This window comes from Borostomias antarcticus, assembly GCF_949987555.1.
Source record: "Borostomias antarcticus genome assembly, chromosome: 28".
NCBI lineage: Eukaryota > Metazoa > Chordata > Actinopteri > Stomiiformes > Stomiidae > Borostomias > Borostomias antarcticus.
This window is the reverse complement of record NC_140261.1, coordinates 2354254-2373430: the sequence shown is the minus strand read 5'-3', so window position 1 is coordinate 2373430 and position 19177 is coordinate 2354254. Positions and strand designations below refer to the sequence as shown.

Here is a 19177-nt window from a genome sequence, read left to right as displayed (position 1 = left end):
TCCACGTCGATGGATCCGATCAGAGCTGCATCCGAGCCAGAGCTTGCTAGCTACCCAGGTAGCTTGCTGTGACAGTTCATTGCCCAAAAGGAAAGTAGGCGCTAACCTCTAGGAAAAACATACAAAATGGAGATCTGACAGCACAGAGCTGTGCTTCCTCTCCTTGTGATCAGTAGCGCCACCTGTCGGCTAGAATTGAGCACTGCAGCGTGTGTACTGCACATCTAGGCCTTTATCATAATATAATATCTTTATAACAATATTATTGTTATTCTATCTACACCAGACAGAACACCTTGCAGTTGTTTGCAGAAATATGGATTAAAGCATGCCACATATCAGTGTATCAATATAAATTGTAGGCTAATGCATTTTGCTCTGCTGTGTGATTTTGCATGCTTTATCATCACAAACATCCAACTTATTTTGTCACCTGCAGAAAACATCCACCTAATTTCTTCCTGCTTGTAAAGCAGCGTAATCAGGCAGACTACCTGTCATGGCCTTGATTGAGACACCTGTGCAGCACTAGCACTTTCCTTACCTGCTAGAATAGTTCAAAGCGCCCCAGTCTCCATTATCAATTTGAATGAATGCTTTATTCAAGTCATTTCGAATAATTCAATGAGTCAGTTGGCTTTGATTGGGAATGAGGATGTCTTGTCATTTGTGGCAGAGCATTCCAATGTCAGGGACACTTTCAACAACCCTGAGTACTGTGTGTGTGTGTGTGTGTGTGTGTGTGTGTGTGTGTGTGTGTGTGTGTGTGTGTGCGTGTGTGTGTGTGTGTGTGTGCGTGTGTGTGTGTGTGTTTGTGTGTGTGCACGTGTGTGTGTGTGTGATAACATTTCATTTCAACTAATACCATTACTTTCTCAAAATGGGAACTATAGACCAACATGATTTGATTGTGTGTGATAGTCAATGAAATAATCACACATTCCCTTTAACGCTGTCCTCTAATGATATTCATCGTGTTGCTGAGGAAAACAAACAAACATCCAACACAATAATCCATTGTGCCCGAAACCATGAATATTTATTGGCAGAAATCTAATTACTTGGTACCTATTTACGGTGCCTGTCAGTAAGGCACGTGTATAATTAAAGAAATATTTTCAGCTGATAGCATCTGGGGAAACAAATACTGTATTATATTCTTTCAAACAAGGACATAACTAACAGTGTATATTTACATTTGTCGTCTCTCCGGAGTAATGAAAATCAATGAGTCTCACCATAGAGGCTGCCTATTACATGCAGCTTAATCTCAATTTAAACTGCAAAATCCATTTCATTTGTCAGGACATTGAGATTCACACAAATGGTTGTTGTTTTGATCTGGAGATGAGTGGCTGAAATGTGCCAGGGAACTGTCAGGATGTGGGTCAGTGTCCAGCTGGGTGAGGAGAGGAACTGCAAAGTGAAGGTGCTTTGTTTGAGCCTGCTGGATCTGCCTCATCTGCCTTAATAACACTGTTCTACAGCATTCACTGTTGCTTGTCAATAGCATAGCACCATAGATATGAATAAAGTTAACAAATACACGTATAGCAAGTACAATGTCTGTGCACCACACCACAACATATGTACAACCTCTCTATATGGATACACTGAAATATGTTCAGTGATTGATTTGAAACACATGGTCTTGTAAACAGAGGCTGTTATTTGGGGATGGAGAATGCCTTCTCCGGTTGTATGAGGCTTGGCCTTATCTTTAATTATACAGTACAGTCAGAAATGCACATTTTACCAATCAAGTACATATATAAAACCATATAGGGTCATGGCATCCCTCTGTGCTCCATTTTATATACTGTTATTTAACCAGGTTAAAGACTCTTTTACAAGAGAATTCTGGCCAAGAAAGGCAGCAACACAGTTTCCTGAAAAAAAGACATAAAGGTTACGGTACACAACTAAACATAAAGGTTACGATACACAATGACAACAAAAAAACAACAATAACAACCGCTACAACAATGACAACAAATGTTAACAAGACTAGCTCAAAGCGCAAAATCAGTAATAGTTCATGGTATGACTAAACAATTACAACTACCATGGGATTCATAATGAGCTTCTTTATTTATACTGAACTGGCCAGATCTCTGTTACAGGGAGTCCTGGTGAGGCTGGGCCAGGTGTTTATACAGGAGGCCTGGTGAGGCTGGGCCAGGTGTTTATACAGGGAGACCAGTCACCTGGTGAGGCTGGGCCAGGTGTTTATACAGGGAGACCAGTCACCTGGTGAGGCTGGGCCAGGTGTTTATACAGGAGGCCTGGTGAGGCTGGGCCAGGTGTTTATACAGGGAGACCTGGTGAGGCTGGGCCAGGTGTTTATACAGGGAGTCCTGGTGAGGCTGGGCCAGGTGTTTATACAGGGAGACCAGTCACCTGGTGAGGCTGGGCCAGGTGTTTATACAGGGAGTCATGGTGAGGCTGGGCCAGGTGTTTATACAGGGAGTCCTGGTGAGGCTGGGCCAGGTGTTTATACAGGAGGCCTGGTGAGGCTGGGCCAGGTGTTTATACAGGGAGTCCTGGTGAGGCTGGGCCAGGTGTTTATACAGGGAGACCAGCTGGTGAGGCTGGGCCAGGTGTTTATACAGGGAGTCCTGGTGAGGCTGGGCCAGGTGTTTATACAGGAGGCCTGATGAGGCTGGGCCAGGTGTTTATACAGGGAGTCCTGGTGAGGCTGGGCCAGGTGTTTATACAGGGAGACCTGGTGAGGCTGGGCCAGGTGTTTATACAGGAGGCCTGGTGAGGCTGGGCCAGGTGTTTATACAGGGAGACCACCTGGTGAGGCTGGGCCAGGTGTTTATACAGGGAGTCCTGGTGAGGCTGGGCCAGGTGTTTATAAATACCAGAGGCCTCTATAAAGAGAGCAGGAATGGAGTACGTATGTCTGTGAGGTGCAGTTATGCACTGTTTACCATACAGATGGGAAAATCAGCGTCGATCACATGAATTCATCCATTTGGATTTGTTTGTTTATTCAGAAATAAAGATAATTCACAATTAGATGGGGATGAATATCCGCCCATCGTGCTCCGCAACCTAAATGTCAACCCGAGTAAACCGCAAATAGGCCTACGACAACAAATACAAAACAACAACAACAGCAGCATTTTGTGTGATCCAACGGCTAAATGAGGGATAGATGGAAAACGTCTGTGGCTCACATTGCTCTGTAGCTCCACCCCCCCCATGGCTGCTTAGCAACCTCTCTCCGGGACAATGCTGTGAATTAGCAGGGTGAGCGTGACCACAGCTTCTCCGAGCCGCCAGACAGGCCTTCCTTCAGCACAGACACACAAGCCCTGCAAGATTTACTTCACAGCTATTCTTCTCAGAATAAAAGAAAGGGTTTAAATGGCTCATCGGGACTGACAGGCCAGCATGGATTCTTTCTGCTGTTGGCGAGATGAAGGATGGAGAATGGAGCCACTCAAACATTCATAGCTGAAGTTATGAATGGAGATCCTTAGAGACCACATAGATATAGGGTTACCAGGGTAACCCTGGTCTCTCAGCCTCTCTGATTGGTCTCTCAGCCTCTCTGATTGGTCTCTCAGCCTCTCTGACTGGTCTCTCAGCCTCTCTGACTGGTCTCTCAGCCTCTCTGACTGGTCTCACAGCCTCTCTGACTGGTCTCTCAGCCTCCCTGACTGGTCTCTCAGCCTCTCTGACTGGTCTCTCAGCCTCCCTGACTGGTCTCTCAGCCTCCCTGACTGGTCTCTCAGCCTCTCTGACTGGTCTCTCAGCCTCTCTGGTCTCTCAGCCTCTCTGACTGGTCTCTCAGCCTCCCTGACTGGTCTCTCAGCCTCCCTGACTGGTCTCTCAGCCTCTCTGACTGGTCTCTCAGCCTCACTGACTGGTCTCTCAGCCTCACTGACTGGTCTCTCAGCCTCTCTGACTGGTCTCTCAGCCTCTCTGACTGGTCTCTCAGCCTCTCTGACTGGTCTCTCAGCCTCTCTGACTGGTCTCTCAGCCTTCCTGACTGGTCTCTCAGCCTCCCTGACTGGTCTCTCAGCCTCCCTGACTGGTCTCTCAGCCTCTCTGACTGGTCTCTCAGCCTCCCTGACTGGTCTCTCAGCCTCTCTGACTGGTCTCTCAGCCTCCCTGACTGGTCTCTCAGCCTCCCTGACTGGTCTCTCAGCCTCTCTGACTGGTCTCTCAGCCTCTCTGACTGGTCTCTCAGCCTCCCTGACTGGTCTCTCAGCCTCTCTGACTGGTCTCTCAGCCTCTCTGACTGGTCTCTCAGCCTCTCTGACTGGTCTCTCAGCCTCCTGGATTTCTGCTACCTGTCCAAGTCCTCTTTTTCTCACCTAGAGGAATCAAACCATGAGAATCAAGATTATCTGGTCTGATGAAACCAAAATTGAACTTTTTGGCCTGAATACCAAGTGTCATTTTCTGGAGGGAACCAGGCAGCATTCATCACTGGGATAATCCCGTCCCTACGGTGAAGCACGGCGGTGGCAGAATCATGATGTGGGGATGTTTTTCAGCAGCGGGAACATTGTGTCTAGTCCTGAGAGAGGGAAAGATGAATGCAGCTAAGCACACCAAAATCCTTGAAGAAAACCTGCTCCAGAGCGCTCTGGACCTCAGACTGGGGCGAAGGTTCACCTTCCAACAGGACGACACGAAGCACACAGCCAAGAGAACAAAGGAGTGGCTTCGGGGGAAGTCTGTGAAGGCCCTCGAGTGGCCCAGCCAGAGCGCAGACCTGAATCCAATTAAACATCAGTGGAAAGAGCTTTCCCCCGAAGCTGTAATTGCTGCCAATGGTGCATCAAAAACCTATTTTTGTCTGTAAAATAAAATTGCATATTTTCTAAAAACCTGTTTTCACTTTGTCATTATTGGCTATTGTAGATGTTTGAGGAAGATAAATTAACTCTATTGTAGAATAAGTCTGTAATGTAATAAAACGTGGTGAAGGTAAAAGGGGTGTGCAGACTTTCTGGCTTGACTGTAAATCCACAGAATTCATATCTTGAGGTGATCAGTAGCTTTTCGTCACCTTGTTAATATGGGACTTGAAGCTTAGATCTGAATCTAGGATAATACCAAGACTTGTGACCTCAGGTTTATTCCAGGATGTCAGTTTCCCCATATTTCCCCAGAAGATAATTTATTTTTTTGTTTCAAGGCTGATCAGTAGGATTTCAGTATTGTCCTCATTAAGCTTTAAGAAGTTATTCCTCTTCCATTTATTCATTGCTAGAAGACAGGTAGTAATGGAGTTTATAGCTGCAGCACTGCGGTCACACTGACCAACACTGACCAATCACACCAGCACCTCAACATTCCAACTGACCAACACTGACCAATCACACCAGCATCCCAACATTCCAACTGACCAACACTGACCAATCACACCAGCACCCCAACATTCCAACGGACCATCACTGACCAATCACACCAGCACCCCAACATTCCAACTGACCAACACTGACCAATCACACCAGCATCCCAACATTCCAGAGTGATCGTGGACTGATGCTCCGCCACAGACTGACCAATAGCAGATCGTGGATTAGAAAAAAACCCGCTATTTTATTAATTTAATGTTTATTTAGACAGGGAGTCATTTTGGGGCCAATGTCTATTTTGCGGATAAGCCCTGAATATACAATAGGCCATATTATGCACAACTAAAATAGAGAATAAAGCACATAAACACATTCTCACTGAAGACAAACGTCAACGTGCAACGTGCCATAACATCAGAACACTACATTTGGGTACATTTTTAAGGTATTTCCATACATAGGGTGCAAAACAACAACAACTAAAAGCTTATTTAACTAACTCTGTAGAGACCAAATAAATTCCCAGATTTAGCCTTCTGCCATGGCTTTCGTATTTAGTAGACTACATTTGTAACAGGAGAACGTAAAAAAGGTACAACTAATTTCGGAGGGGTCCTCTTACAAAAATGGTTACAAAGCATTACTACAAAGGATACAAAGTTACTTAAGCATTCATTTTTTTAGAGTTAAGCCTACACAATAATTAATTATCTTTAATTGCATTCAGTAGGCTATCCATTCAATAATCTCTGAGATATCAAAAATCCACCTAATTTTCGACTGTATAGTTTTATTGTTATCTTATGACCTAATCAACACGATGTGCACGCACGATTCGGTCTCATGTCATTTTCCTTTAAGATGATGTAACGTTTTTTTCTCTTAGCACCGCTGGACCAACATCATCTCAAGCATCTTTACGCCGCGCCAGTCCAACCGTTACTTCAGCACCGAGCAAATTGGAGAGATGGGTGCGCGCTGGTGTCCAAATGAACCTTAAGGAGCGAGACACGGACCAGGGACCAACGATTTCAGCACCTCTTGTCTTGACAGCAACACGCAGACGTATTGATTTGAGCTAAAGTGATCATCTTCGAGTTCCCTTGGACTGCTATCATTTACGCGAAGATCCTGACGCGCCACTGAGGGCGAGGATTTCCATGGACTGAAGTTGAGATGCACATTTTGGCACTTTTTATTATCTCGACGGAATGATGGAGGAACATTTTTCAGCGAAGCTCAAATGAGGGAGTTATGTTGGTGTACTGACAGCAATGGCGTTTATTGGACACGTTTAACATGATGCGCGCCTTGGTTGCGATGAGTCCATTCATAAGACGCACCCTGGGGAAGCATTTACGCGTCTTAGTTCAATCACCTGTGAGCTCTTGAGAGACAGGGCGATGTTCACAACGGAAAACACTGCTGTCATCGGTATGTAGAGAGACAGGGCATATGCATTGAACTTCTTGGAGCATCTCCCCAGCGTGATACCTCAGGTTTAGTAGGACTAAGAATGGCACTGAGCGAGAACTGCAGGACCCAGCCCGCCAAAGAGCAGGTTCAGTCGGACGTTGTTGAATTAAATGTGGGCGGACAGGTGTATTATACTCACCACGCTACTTTAACAAGCATCCCAAATTCTTTACTCGGAAAATTATTCTCTAACAAGAAGGGGTCCTCCAACGACTTGGCCAGGGACCTAAGGGGACGCTACTTCATCGACAGGGATGGCTTTCTGTTTCGCTACGTGTTGGATTACCTCCGAGACAAACAGATAGTCCTCCCTGACCACTTCCCAGAGAGAGGACGACTGAAACGGGAAGCGGAATACTTTTTGCTGCCTGAATTGGCCAAACTTTTGCTCTCCGACGAATCTAAACACGCTCCAGATGATTTCAGTGATTACGACGACGCATCGCAGGGCAGCGAGCAGATGATCTACTCCTCGTATTCGCTGGACCGGAGGTACGGATACATCACGGTGGGTTTCAAAGGGACGTGCAACGTGGGCAAGGAAAGTCAGACTGATGCCAAATCCAGAAAAGTACCGAGACTCTTCATCAGCGGCAGGATCGGTTTGGCTAAAGAGGTCTTTGGAGACACGCTGAATGAGAGCTGGGACAGGGACCGGCCGCCGGACCGGTATACTTCTCGGTTCTGTCTCAGGTTCCGGTACCTGGAGAGAGCCTTTGACATGCTGTCGGAGAGCGGGTTCCACATCGTAGCCTGCAACTCCTCGCTGACCGCGTCCTCTCTCAGTCATTACGCAGACGTCTGGTCTAACTACACACAGTACGTCTTCTACCGTAAGTGATGTTTGTTTTCACATAAGACACTCTAACACCGTCTTCATGACGACTTTTACACAGTGCCTGAGGCCAGATTTTGCAGATCATTTTCAAATAGGTTAATTGGTGCGTGGCCGTGGGGCCGCCCACACACCAGCATCGACAGAACCAGCAGGAGATTTGGATTAATTCCCCTTTCTTTGGATCTCTTTCCATCCAGAATAGATGAACCTGCTCTGTGTATAACTCTGTAAATGATTCTGCTGTTAAACACACACACACACACACACACACACACACACACACACACACACACACACACACACACACACACACACACACAGAAGCATTGGTGCAGGCTGTCAGCCTAGAGAGAGGGGGGGGTGCTAGGTTATGAATTCTGCATACTGTAGGAGCACAGAACCCTTAAACATGTTAAATGAGCAATGCGGTTTATTGAAAGAATGACCAAGTTTTCCCACCAGTACCAGTGTTCAGTACCAGTGTTCAGTACCAGTGTTCAGTACCAGTGTTCATTCGCTGCTCCTCCTTCTCCTCCGCCATGGTGTGGGGAGAGGTTGCACCATAAAAAAAGCACTCTGCACTCTTCATTACTGCAAATGTGTCCTGAAACCTCCAGAAAAGCCAGTAGTCAGGTCAGGATTGAGGGTGTGAGGGTTGAAGACATGCGTTCATAACCCAGTTGTCAGGTCAGGATTGAGGGTGTGAGGGTTGAAGACATGCGTTCATAACCCAGTTGTCAGGTCAGGATTGAGGGTGTGAGGGTTGAAGACATAGCTTACACCCTTAGTGTCATTAATACAATTACAGGTGCATCTCAGAAAATTTGAATATTGTGGAAAGTTCATTATTTTCGGTAATTCAATTCAAAAAGTGAAACTTTCATATATTATAGATTCATTACACATGTAGTGAAATATTTCAAGGCTGACTGCCTCCATGTTGCTCCACGTTGATGCAGTAATTTGTGCAAAAGGAGCCCCGACCAAGTATTGAGTGTATAAATAAACATAATGAACATACTGTACAATCATAAAGATTAAAACAAAAAAGGCTTGAAATATTTCACTTTGTGTAATGGATCTAGAATACATGAAAGTTTCACTGTTTGAATTAAATTATGGAAAATAATGGACTTTTTCAACAATATTCTAATTTTCTGAGATGTACCTGTATAAGAGGGTTTGATCCTAGCAACACAGGAGGGATTTGACTGAGTCATCGTGCTGTTTTGGAGCTGGGCAGATGGTGTAGGTGTTCACCCCCAGTTCCAAGGACACACACCCTGGACAGCCATGACAGGACATTTAGAGAGTAGACAGGAAAAAGTGAGAGGAGAGAGAGAGAGTGAGTGAGAGAGTGAGAGAGAGAGAGAGAGAGTGCTCACGTGATCAGGATGGCGACACCAGGTTACCAAACCTAGCTATTCCGAACCACTAACTGTCCAAATGTTCCTATGCAGTCATGTACTAATATAAACAGATAGTAAATGAAGGTTTAGACTAGTATACAGTCCATTTTAGATTCAGCTAGTCAGGGAACTGAGGCGGCTGCTGTCTGTCTTCTGGCCCTCAAGAACACTGAGACAGTTGATTTGGCTCCATTGAACTCCTCTGAGTCTCCCCGGCAGCATCTGTTTGGACTACAACTCCCAACAGGCCCTGAGACTGTATTTCCTACATTTCCCCACAGGCCCTGAGCAGACATCCTCCAGCCCACAGAGAGATTGATAACAGTTCATCTGTAGTGACGGTGAGAGGAGACTCTCTCCCTGATAGAGAACCAAATTGCGTGTCGTCCTGCCAAATGGGCCATATTCCCTCACCCCCCCCCCCCCCCCCCCCCCGCTCCCTCCCTCCCTCTCCCTCACTCTCTCTCTCTCTCTCTTTGTCACTCTGTCTCAGAGCAAAAACAACTGGTGCATTTAACAGAAGAGCATCACTCGTCGGAGGATACGGTGTAGGCATTCCCCATGGATGAGTGTGTGTGCACCCGGCCACATGCCTGCGCTCATTCAGACTGGAATGATGTGATATAGGTCACCCTTGCAGTAAACAACTAATGGATCATACAATTTCACTAACATATTTCTTGTCAGTGTGCACGAGTGTAATAATGGTTGGTGATTGGACCTGTTGTGGAGTTCTTTCTTGTACCGAGACAAGTGCGCCACTGTTAAGAGACCTGGATGTATGAGCTTATTTGTTCAGTGGAAATGTAAGTCATCATTTATACCATAAGGACGTTGTGCTTTTAGGTTGGTGGTGACAGCATTAATGCCCTGGTGATAAATGACTGTAAGCTCTGCGTTTACATCGGGGATCAGACTCACTATTTCTAATTATCTCGGGGAGAGGAGAATGCTTTCTAATTAAAAAGCAATCTGAGCGATCTAAATGTTACTGTGTCTCCACAGACTGCTCCTGCATGCTTGCCAAAGACAAATAATGAACGTCCATTTTACATGAAATTAGAAACCACATGATTGAATGATGGCATACACTTCTTTATAAAGCAATATATCACATATTCCATTCTCTCAATATATCACATATTCCATTTTCTCAATATATTACATATTACATTTTCTCAATATATTACATATTACATTCTCTCAATATATTACATCCCATTCTTTCAAGAAACAAACACACATCCCATTATCTCAAGATAGGAAGGAGGGGGAGGAGAGGGAGGAGGGGGGAGGAGAGGAAGGAGAGAGGGAGGAGAGAGGGAGGAGAGGAAGGAGAGAGGGAGGAGAGGAAGGAGGGGGAGGAGAGGAAGGAGGGGGGAGGAGAGGAAGGAGAGAGGGAGGAGAGGAAGGAGGAGAGGAAGGAGAGAGGGAGGAGAGGAAGGAGGAGAGGAAGGAGGGGGAGGAGAAATAAGAGAGTGAGAGATGGATAAGAGGAGAGAAGCAGGGGGAGGAGAGGGAGGAAAGGACAGAGTGGGAGAGCAGGAGGAGGGGTGAGAGAGAGAGAGAGAGAGAGAGAGAGAGGGAGGGATGAAGGTAATCAATCGCAGAGCTGTAATGGAGGGCGAGATTGGGCTGACCCCCTGCAGGCCTGCTTGGAGTCTAGATGGATGGGTTGTGCCCACAGGAGATGGATGGGTCTCCTCCAGATAACTCATTCACCAGGAGGGGGGATCTACTCCAGATAACTCATTCACTAGGAGGACTCCTGGGCAGGAGAGGGGGGGGAACAACGTCTGGGGGGGGGGCAGACACGTGGCAATGAGCTCTGTATTACTGGACCTGGGAAACTGTTGTGTACGGCATATCTCCAAAGCAGGCAACACAGATCTCCTCTAGGATGGCCTGAGAGAAATGGCCTCCAGTATTGCGTCTAAATAGAGGGTGGAGGTGGGGTAAATAGAGACTGGAGGTGGGGTAAATAGAGGGTGGAGGGGGGGTAAATAGAGGGTGGAAGGGGAGGAGTGGAGGAAGAGGAGAAAGGGTGGAAGGGGAGGAGTGGAGGAGGAGAAAGAGTAGAAGGGGAGGAGTGGAGGAGTCGATGCAAAAATGTATCGACCCTGAATCTCATCCAGACTAATTAGCAGCTGAGGAGGCGGCCCTCCTGCCCGCTCCTCCCTACACTCCTCCTGACCTCTGACCTCCAGCCGTCCACTCAGCAGCTGGATCTCACGTGAAGCAAATGATTATCTGCATCATCGCTTCCGTCCCGAGCCCCTGAACGATGTCTCTGTTAGCAGTGGTATCGGCATGTGCACCCCACCTGATGAACGGAGATAAACGGTTGTGATTGGCCTGGTTCAGAACAGACCTGGTGGAAATCAGTCTGAATGGGAGCGTTAAAGGACTGATCTGTGGAGAGAAACAGAATGTGAGCTGACGTGATCAGGATGCCGACGCCAGGCTAACCTACAGTAACTAGTCTCTCTCCAGACTCAAATATTACATTGAATCGCTGCTAATTTTTTTATGTAAAAATAAAGATGTACTTGGCAATGGAAAAATGAACTTTAACAGCGCCGCACACTCAAAGACACACACTTTGAGTGAACTATAGCCCCGCCCCCTTCTGCCTTGCCGATTGGGAACCATGACAGCAGGAACTAAGAGAGCCGTATGCAAGTGAGACGTTTCTGACAATAAAATTTCTCAAAATGGGTGAATGTCACATTGACCCTGTTGCTGAAGTGGAAAAGAGACAACTTGATGGTGGAGGATGGAGTTTTCCTGCCCACGTTTGCCACTGACTCTGTCTCTCTCTGAGTATCTCTTATGCTCTCTCTCTCTCTCTGGGTATCTCTTATGCTCTTCATTACCAGACAGTCTCTCTGTCTCTGAGTATCTCTTTTCTCATCCCTCCTTCCTTCCCTCCCCCTCTCCTTCCTTGACACAAGCCATGTTTCCATCCACTTGTCAATCGAATTGTGTGATAATCGCTAAAAATATGAATGTGAATAAAGCGTTTCCATCTAGAGCTTTAAATCGGATAAAGCATTTATCACAAAAGACTTTTATCGAACAAGAGAAAATCCGCTGAGATCGACAGTACAAACCTTTTGTAGATTTTCATGACTTTTAATCGAATTTTACTGTTTCCATAAGACATTTTTAATTCGATATAACTTAATTCGCATATCCTACTACACACGCACACACACATCTCCACCGCTCACTATCCTACCACACACACACACCACTATCCTACCACACACACACACACACACACACACACACCTCCACCGCTCACTATCCTACCACACACACACACACACACACACACACACACACACACACCTCCACCTCTCACTATCTGGCACCCTCTGGCTCTAGGAAGGGCCGGCTTCCTCCCATCATCGTCAATCAGGCCCCAGAATTGTCCCGCCCCCCTGGGACTGTGGGCTGCCAGTGTGTGGACAGAACAGGCAGAACATGCAGGGATGGTGATGAGGTTCCACGCTGCGTCCTTGGATTAGTACAACCAGTCCTTATTAGAAGAAGCCCGCAGGAACCCCTGAGTAATCGCCCTCACGTAACATGAGCCAGCAAGAGTTCCATCACCTCTCTCTCATTATACCTGCTGAGGGGGGGAGGGGGGAGGGGGGAGAGAGAAGGAGGAGGAGGAGGAGAGAGGGTGAGGAAACGGAGAGGAGAGAGGGAAATGAGAGGACAGGGAAGAGGAGGAGGAGGAGGGGCTTTGGGTTGAGGAAGAGAGGGGAGGAGGGGAGGTGGAGGAGAAGGGAAGAGGGTCAGGTGGGCGGGGCTAATATAGCCTCCAAATTATTCTAATCTATGCAGATATTATGGAGATGATCATCATGAAAAACCTGACGAGTTGATAACGGGATTCACAGGTCAGGGTCGGTTGTGACCTGCTGAAACGCTACTTCCTGGTGTGTGGACAGACAGACAGACAGAGAAACAAACAGACAGACAGACAGAGAGACAGACAAACAGACAGACAGACAGACAGAGAGAGAGAGAGAGACAGACAGACAGACAGACAGACAGACAGACAAACAGACAGACAGAGAGAGGGGAAGGAGGAGAGGAGAAGGAGGCGTGGTCGGAGGGGCGGCGTGGTCGGAGGGGCGGCGTGGTCGGCGGGGAGGCGTGGTCGGCGGGGAGGCGTGGTCGGCGGGGAGGCGTGGTCGGCAGGGAGGCGTGGTCGGAGGGGAGGCGTGGTCGGCGGGGAGGCGTGGTCTGAGGGGCGGCGTGGTCGGAGGGGCGGCGTGGTCGGAGGGGCGGCGTGGTCGGCGGGGAGGCGTGGTCGGAGGGGCGGCGTGGTCGGAGGGGAGGCGTGGTCGGCGGGGAGGCGTGGTCGGCGGGGAGGCGTGGTCGGAGGGGAGGCGTGGTCGGAGGGGAGGCGTGGTCATGGTCGGAGGGGAGGCGTGGTCGGAGGGGAGGCGTGGTCGGAGGGGAGGCGTGGTCGGCGGGGAGGCGTGGTCGGAGGGGAGGCGTGGTTGGCGGGGAGGCGTGGTCGGAGGGGAGGCGTGGTCGGAGGGGAGGCGTGGTCGGAGGGGAGGCGTGGAGAAACCGTTTAGTAACTGCAGCCTGAAGAGAGAGAGAGAGAGAGTGTGTGTGTGTGTGTGTGTGTGTGTGTGAGAGAGAGAGAGAGAGAGTGTGTGTGTGAGAGAGAGAGAGTGTTTGTGTGTGTGTGTGTGAGAGAGAGAGAGTGTGTGTGTGTGAGAGAGAGTGTGTGTGTGAGAGAGAGAGAGAGAGAGAGAGAGAGTGTGGGTGTTTGTTTGCGTGTGTGTGTATGAGAGAGTGTGTGTGTGAGAGAGAGAGAGAGTGTGTGTGTGTGTGTGTGTGTGTGTGTGTGAAAGAGAGAGAGAGAGTGTGTGTGTGTGTGAAAGAGAGAGAGAGAGAGTGTGTGTGTGTTCTACTTTATATTTTAAAGTAGAAAATGTGAGTAAATGCACATCATTTTTGTCTTTGGCAAGTGGAGTTATTTGCCTCCACATCGTGCATCATGTTCTGATAACAGCACACCTCCTTGTGTATTATCCCTCACATAAATCACACCATGGTTAATTGTGCACATTGTGGTAAATGCCTTGTTCTCACTCAGTACTTACAGTACAGTAACACGATAGTTAATACTGTAGATAAATACAGTTGTTCCTATGTATTTAGGCCTACTACTCTATTTTCATGTTTACATTCAATTCTGTGTGTGTGTGTGTGTGTGTGTGTGTGTGTGTGTGTGTGAGTGATGACTGCTATACATATATAAAGTTCTTCACCCAGTTGGAGGACAAAGTTGGTGTGCAAAGCTGCTGGTTTCTCTCTCTCTCTTTCCCTCTCTGTCTCTGTCTCTCTCTCTTTGTCTCCCCCTTCTCTCTCTCTCCCTCTCTGTCTCTCTCTCTTTGTCTCCCCCCTCTCTCACTCTCTCTCCCTCTATTTCTCTCTCTCTTTCTCTCCCCCCATCTCTCTCTCTCTCTCTGTCTCTCTCTCTCTCTCTCTGTGTTATTAATGATCAGGCCCTCCCCCGGTCACTGCAGTGAGCCGGCCTGGCCCTGCAGAGGGGCGGAGCCACGTTCCTGCTTCAGGCTGGAGGACTGTGATCTGGACCGTGCTCCCCGGGGGCCCTGGTGCTGATGCTACCATCAAAATACCTGTGATCTGGACCGTGCTCCCCAGGGGCCCCGGTGCTGACGCTACCGTCAAAATACCTGTGATCTGGACCGTGCTCCCCAGGGGCCCCGGTGCTGACGCCTCCGTCAAAATACATGTGATCTGGACCGTGCTCCCCGGGGGCCCTGGTGCTGACGCTACCGTCAAAATACCTCCTTGAAGGAAGCAGCCAGCGTTCCAGAAGCTCTCAGTACTGCACGCGTGAGACGGAAGGAGAATGGCGTTGAGCTGGTCTTGTGGATACCAGGCCCGAGTGTCTACCATTACACCAAGGACCACGCTTTCAGGCAGGGTTCAATGCAACCTCTGAAGGCATTTATACACAGTAAGGGTTAGAGTTAGGTTAGGTTAGGGTTACCTAACCCTAAGTCATCACCATGCATCAAAGGAGAGCATGTTGTTGCATTGTCACGCCGTTAGAATCCTTTTCTGAAGCCAGTCGTTTCACACAGACGGCCCAATCGCCGTTCTTTGACTCGTCGGTCTGGTATGTCAGGTCCTGATCTTTTGTTTTCCATTTTGAGGCTCCGCCCACTCCAAACCCACGCAGGGGGCCTTAATGAGAGGGAACTCGTTGGCCTCTTTCAGTCATTCAGTCCCTGCATTTCCACTCATTTCCCTGCAATGGCCTGACATTTTTATGATGCTATTATTGGCTTCTGGCCGTGTTCCTAAACGGACTCCACTCTGGAGCCACTCAGCCTCCATTCATTTAGAAACAATACCCTCCATCCTCCCTCCATCCCTCCATCCTCCATCCCTCCATCCTCCATCCCTCCATCCTCCATCCCTCCATCCCTCCCTCCATCCCTCCATCCCTCCCTCCCTCCATCCTCCATCCTCCCTCCATTCCTCCATCCCTCCATCCTCCATCCCTACACCCTCCCTCCCTCTATCCCTCCATCCTCCATCCCTCCATCCTCCCACTCTATCTCTCCCACTCTCTCTCTCTCCCTCTCTCCCTCTCTCTCTCTCTCTCTCTCTCTCTCTCTCTCTCTCTCTCATCAGTCCATCTCCTGATCCCCTCACTGTCCACTCCTAGAGGAATGAGCTGCTGGTCTCCCTCCCTCCTCTCTGCCCAGTAAACAGTCCTGGTGCTGCTGGTCTCATTGTCTCTCTGCTCATGGATTAGCCATTAAAAAGCTGTTAGCCACTCTCAGGATATCACCCCAGTGCAATCACACCGCCAACGATAAGGTCGCTATTACAGTAAGCGTGGAGAGGTTCAAATCCCCACTGGACGCTGTTCAATATAAATTGGTGTACATATGCACTCCATGGGAGGTAATGGCCCAGCCATTATTACCATCAGTGAGACATCATTGATATTGAGTACATAACATTATATTGGGAAAGCAATTAGGATGTTTTCCGGTCTATATGTTGAAGTCTACAGTTCATCTCCATCCAATATGGGGGCATAATGGACTCCAGCCTACCCTAGTAGAGCTGTATGTCTACTGTATCAGTCAGTAGTAGAGCTGTATGTCTACTGTATCAGTCAGTAGTAGAGCTGTATCTCTACTGTATCAGTCAGTAGTATTACTGTATCTCTACTGTATCAGTCAGTAGTAGAGCTGTATGTCTACTGTATCTCAGTCAGGTGCTAGGTATGACGACCAAGAATATCAATGGTCATCATCATAATCATCATCATCATCATCATCAGCGTTGTCTTCATAGCCTCTTCAGGTCAGTCAGACATCTCAGCATCACTCAGACCCTGTTTCAATACTCTAAATATGCCTCCTTCCTTCCTTCCTTCCTTCCTTCCTTCCTTCCTTGACTGAGATAGCATCTCACCTAACATGACTGGATGATCCAACACGCGGGTGCATCTGTGTCTGTTGAGCCGCAGCACAGGGCCGAGTATCACGACGCGCCCGGGGTGTCTGGGGGTCAGCGGAAGACGAGAAGAGGAGGGAGTGAGGCAGCGAGGGAGGAAGGAAGGCTCTTTAGAGCGTTGGGACGCTCCCCTGGTTTACAGCTTGTATCAATCACCTCCGACGGCCGGTCAGAACAGCTGGCCCGACCACAATGCCGTCTCCTCACACGGCCCATTCCACTGCTACGGACTAGCAGTCCGGGTGAATGATGTGTGTGTGTGTGTGTGTGTGTGTGTGTGTGTGTCTAACCTCTGTGCCTGCCTGGGGGGTGAACAGCTCTGTGACCCATCACAATGAGACTGCAGGCTGTGGTACCTCAGCTGCTGCTGACCGGAGCTGTATGGGTTTAATGATGAGCAGCAGTGAGAGCCAGAGCGGACTGACCGGCCTCGTCCCTGGGACCGGAGCCTGGTGGGCGGGGCTGAGCCTGGTGGGCGGGGCTAAGCGCTGGGACCGGAGCCTGGTGGGCGGGGCTGAGCGCTGGGACCGGAGCCTGGTGGGCGGGGCTGAGCCCTGCCAGCGGTTGGCTCTCTGGGGGAAGGGGGAGTCGGGGGGGGTGGGGGGTCGGGGGAGGACTAATTTGAGGGAAAAATATACAAAGCTTAGCCTGCTCACTGGAGCTCAGTCACTAAAGGTCATTGTAGCTGACCACCCCCCCCCCACACACACACGCACGCGCAGACACGCACACACACACACACACACACACACACACACACACATACACACACACACACACACTGGGTGACATTGAAATAGCTGTGGGCATTTGTCAGGGTTTGTAGCTTTGATTAATCCATGAATCTGTGACTTGATCAGAAGCATAAGGAACGAGCTGTGTTCAGTAAAGATGTATACGGAAAGAGCTGTGTTCAGTAACGATGCATAAGGTCAGTAAAGATGGCTCCCTTGTTGGCACAGCTCCTTAATGCTGCAGTGTGTAACTTCTGCATCACCAGCTCATTAGACGCACACACAGGCACACCTTCACACACACACACACACACACACACACACACACACACACACACACACACACACACACACAGGCACACCTTCACAGTGTTTTATGCGCTGGTGTCAACCCAACGCCAAATTATGCTTATTATTATAATTTCTGTAGCTTTGCCAAAAAGCCTTCAAAGGTGTGGTTTTGGAGTTCAATCATTTATCCCTCTCAATTTATCATAACAATATATGTTTAAAATCTGAAACATTCCATGTTTGAGTTATACGCTATAACTGAATAACGTGTGTGTGTGTGTGTGTGCGTGCGTGTGTGTATGTGTACGTGTGTGTGTATGTGTGTGTGTGCGTGTGTGTTTGTACGTGTGTGTGTGTGTGCCCGTGTATGTATGTTTGTGTGTATGTGGCGTGTGTGTGTGTGTGTGTGTGTATGTATGTGTGCCTGTGTGTGTGTGTGTGTGTGTGTGTATGTGTGTCTGTGTGTGTGTGTTCCAGGTGGTCCATGGCGGCGTTCCCATGGCGACTGCTGCTGCCGTAGTCAGAAGAGCGAGCGTGAGTGCGAGAGCGTCACGTCCTTCAACGAGCTCTCCACCTCCTGCTCTGAGACGCCGTCGGAGGCCGCCTCCCCCCAGGGCACCGTCATCTGCGGCCCCGTGACCCGGCCACGCCCCGGGGCCCAGACCCTGGACCGGCCCCCCAGGACAGGCCCCGCCCCCCCCGCCGCCCGGCGGGCGGAGCCTGGGCGGAGGACGGAGCTGGTGCGCGTGCGGGGTCACGGGGTCACCGCGGGCCAGCGGGAGCGCCAGGCGGCCCAGAGGAAAGGCGGGAAAGAGCGTCTGACGCCGGAGCAGCAGATGGAGAAGTGCATCCAGGACTTCCAGCGCATTCGCTTCCCCGAGCGCTTCCCAGACAGGAAGTACATCTGGCAGAAAGAGCTGCTCAGGAAGTACCGCCTCTGAGTGACGGGGGGCGCGGCGGAGGGAGAGAGAGAGGAGGATAGAGAGAGAGGGGTAGAGAGAACAGGAGAGAAAGAGAAGGTGGGGGATGGAGGATGATAGAGAGAGAGAGGGGAGAGAGGCAGAGCAGCAGAGAGAGATGAACCCTGTGTTTGGTGAATGGAGATGCCTTGCTGCAGGATGCAGGGTGCTGGTTACAGACTCCCCTGACTGCATGTGAAGCTGGACTGGACTGTGCTGGACTGTGCTGGACCATGCCTGGCTGGAGAGCATCACCTTCATGTCAGAATGAACACGGAGACACATAAGCACAGGGTCGTAATGTACTGTACGTGCACGCACAGGGTCTCTAGTGATGTGCACGTGTGTATTCGCAAATCAAGCAGGTACCTCCTGCAGGGTCTGGAACCCGAGCCCTGCTCCCTCTGGTCAGACGGGTAGCCCGCTGAGCTAAAGGCTGCAGCACCAGTACAGACCACTAACCAACCTCAGGGGCGACGCTGTCGAGGCCGCTGCGGGTCAAACGCGTGCAGGTAGCGTCCAGAGTCCAGAGTCTGTGTTTTCTACCCATGTATGGAGATGTAATACCGTGTTTGTTGATCACTGCTTCCACAGACCTGCGTCAGAT

General features: G+C 49.2%; 1 protein-coding gene across 1 annotated transcript; it reads left to right on the top strand.

Annotated features, from left to right (window-relative positions):
• Positions 1-6840: 6840 nt before the first annotated feature.
• LOC311326567 (BTB/POZ domain-containing protein KCTD16-like) lies at positions 6841-18552 on the top strand (the record flags this gene model as incomplete). Its single annotated transcript, XM_084459478.1, has 2 exons — positions 6841-7633; positions 18089-18552. 2 exons carry the CDS (start codon positions 6841-6843, stop codon positions 18550-18552), a joined length of 1257 nt encoding a protein of 418 aa, XP_084315604.1.
• Positions 18553-19177: the final 625 nt, after the last annotated feature.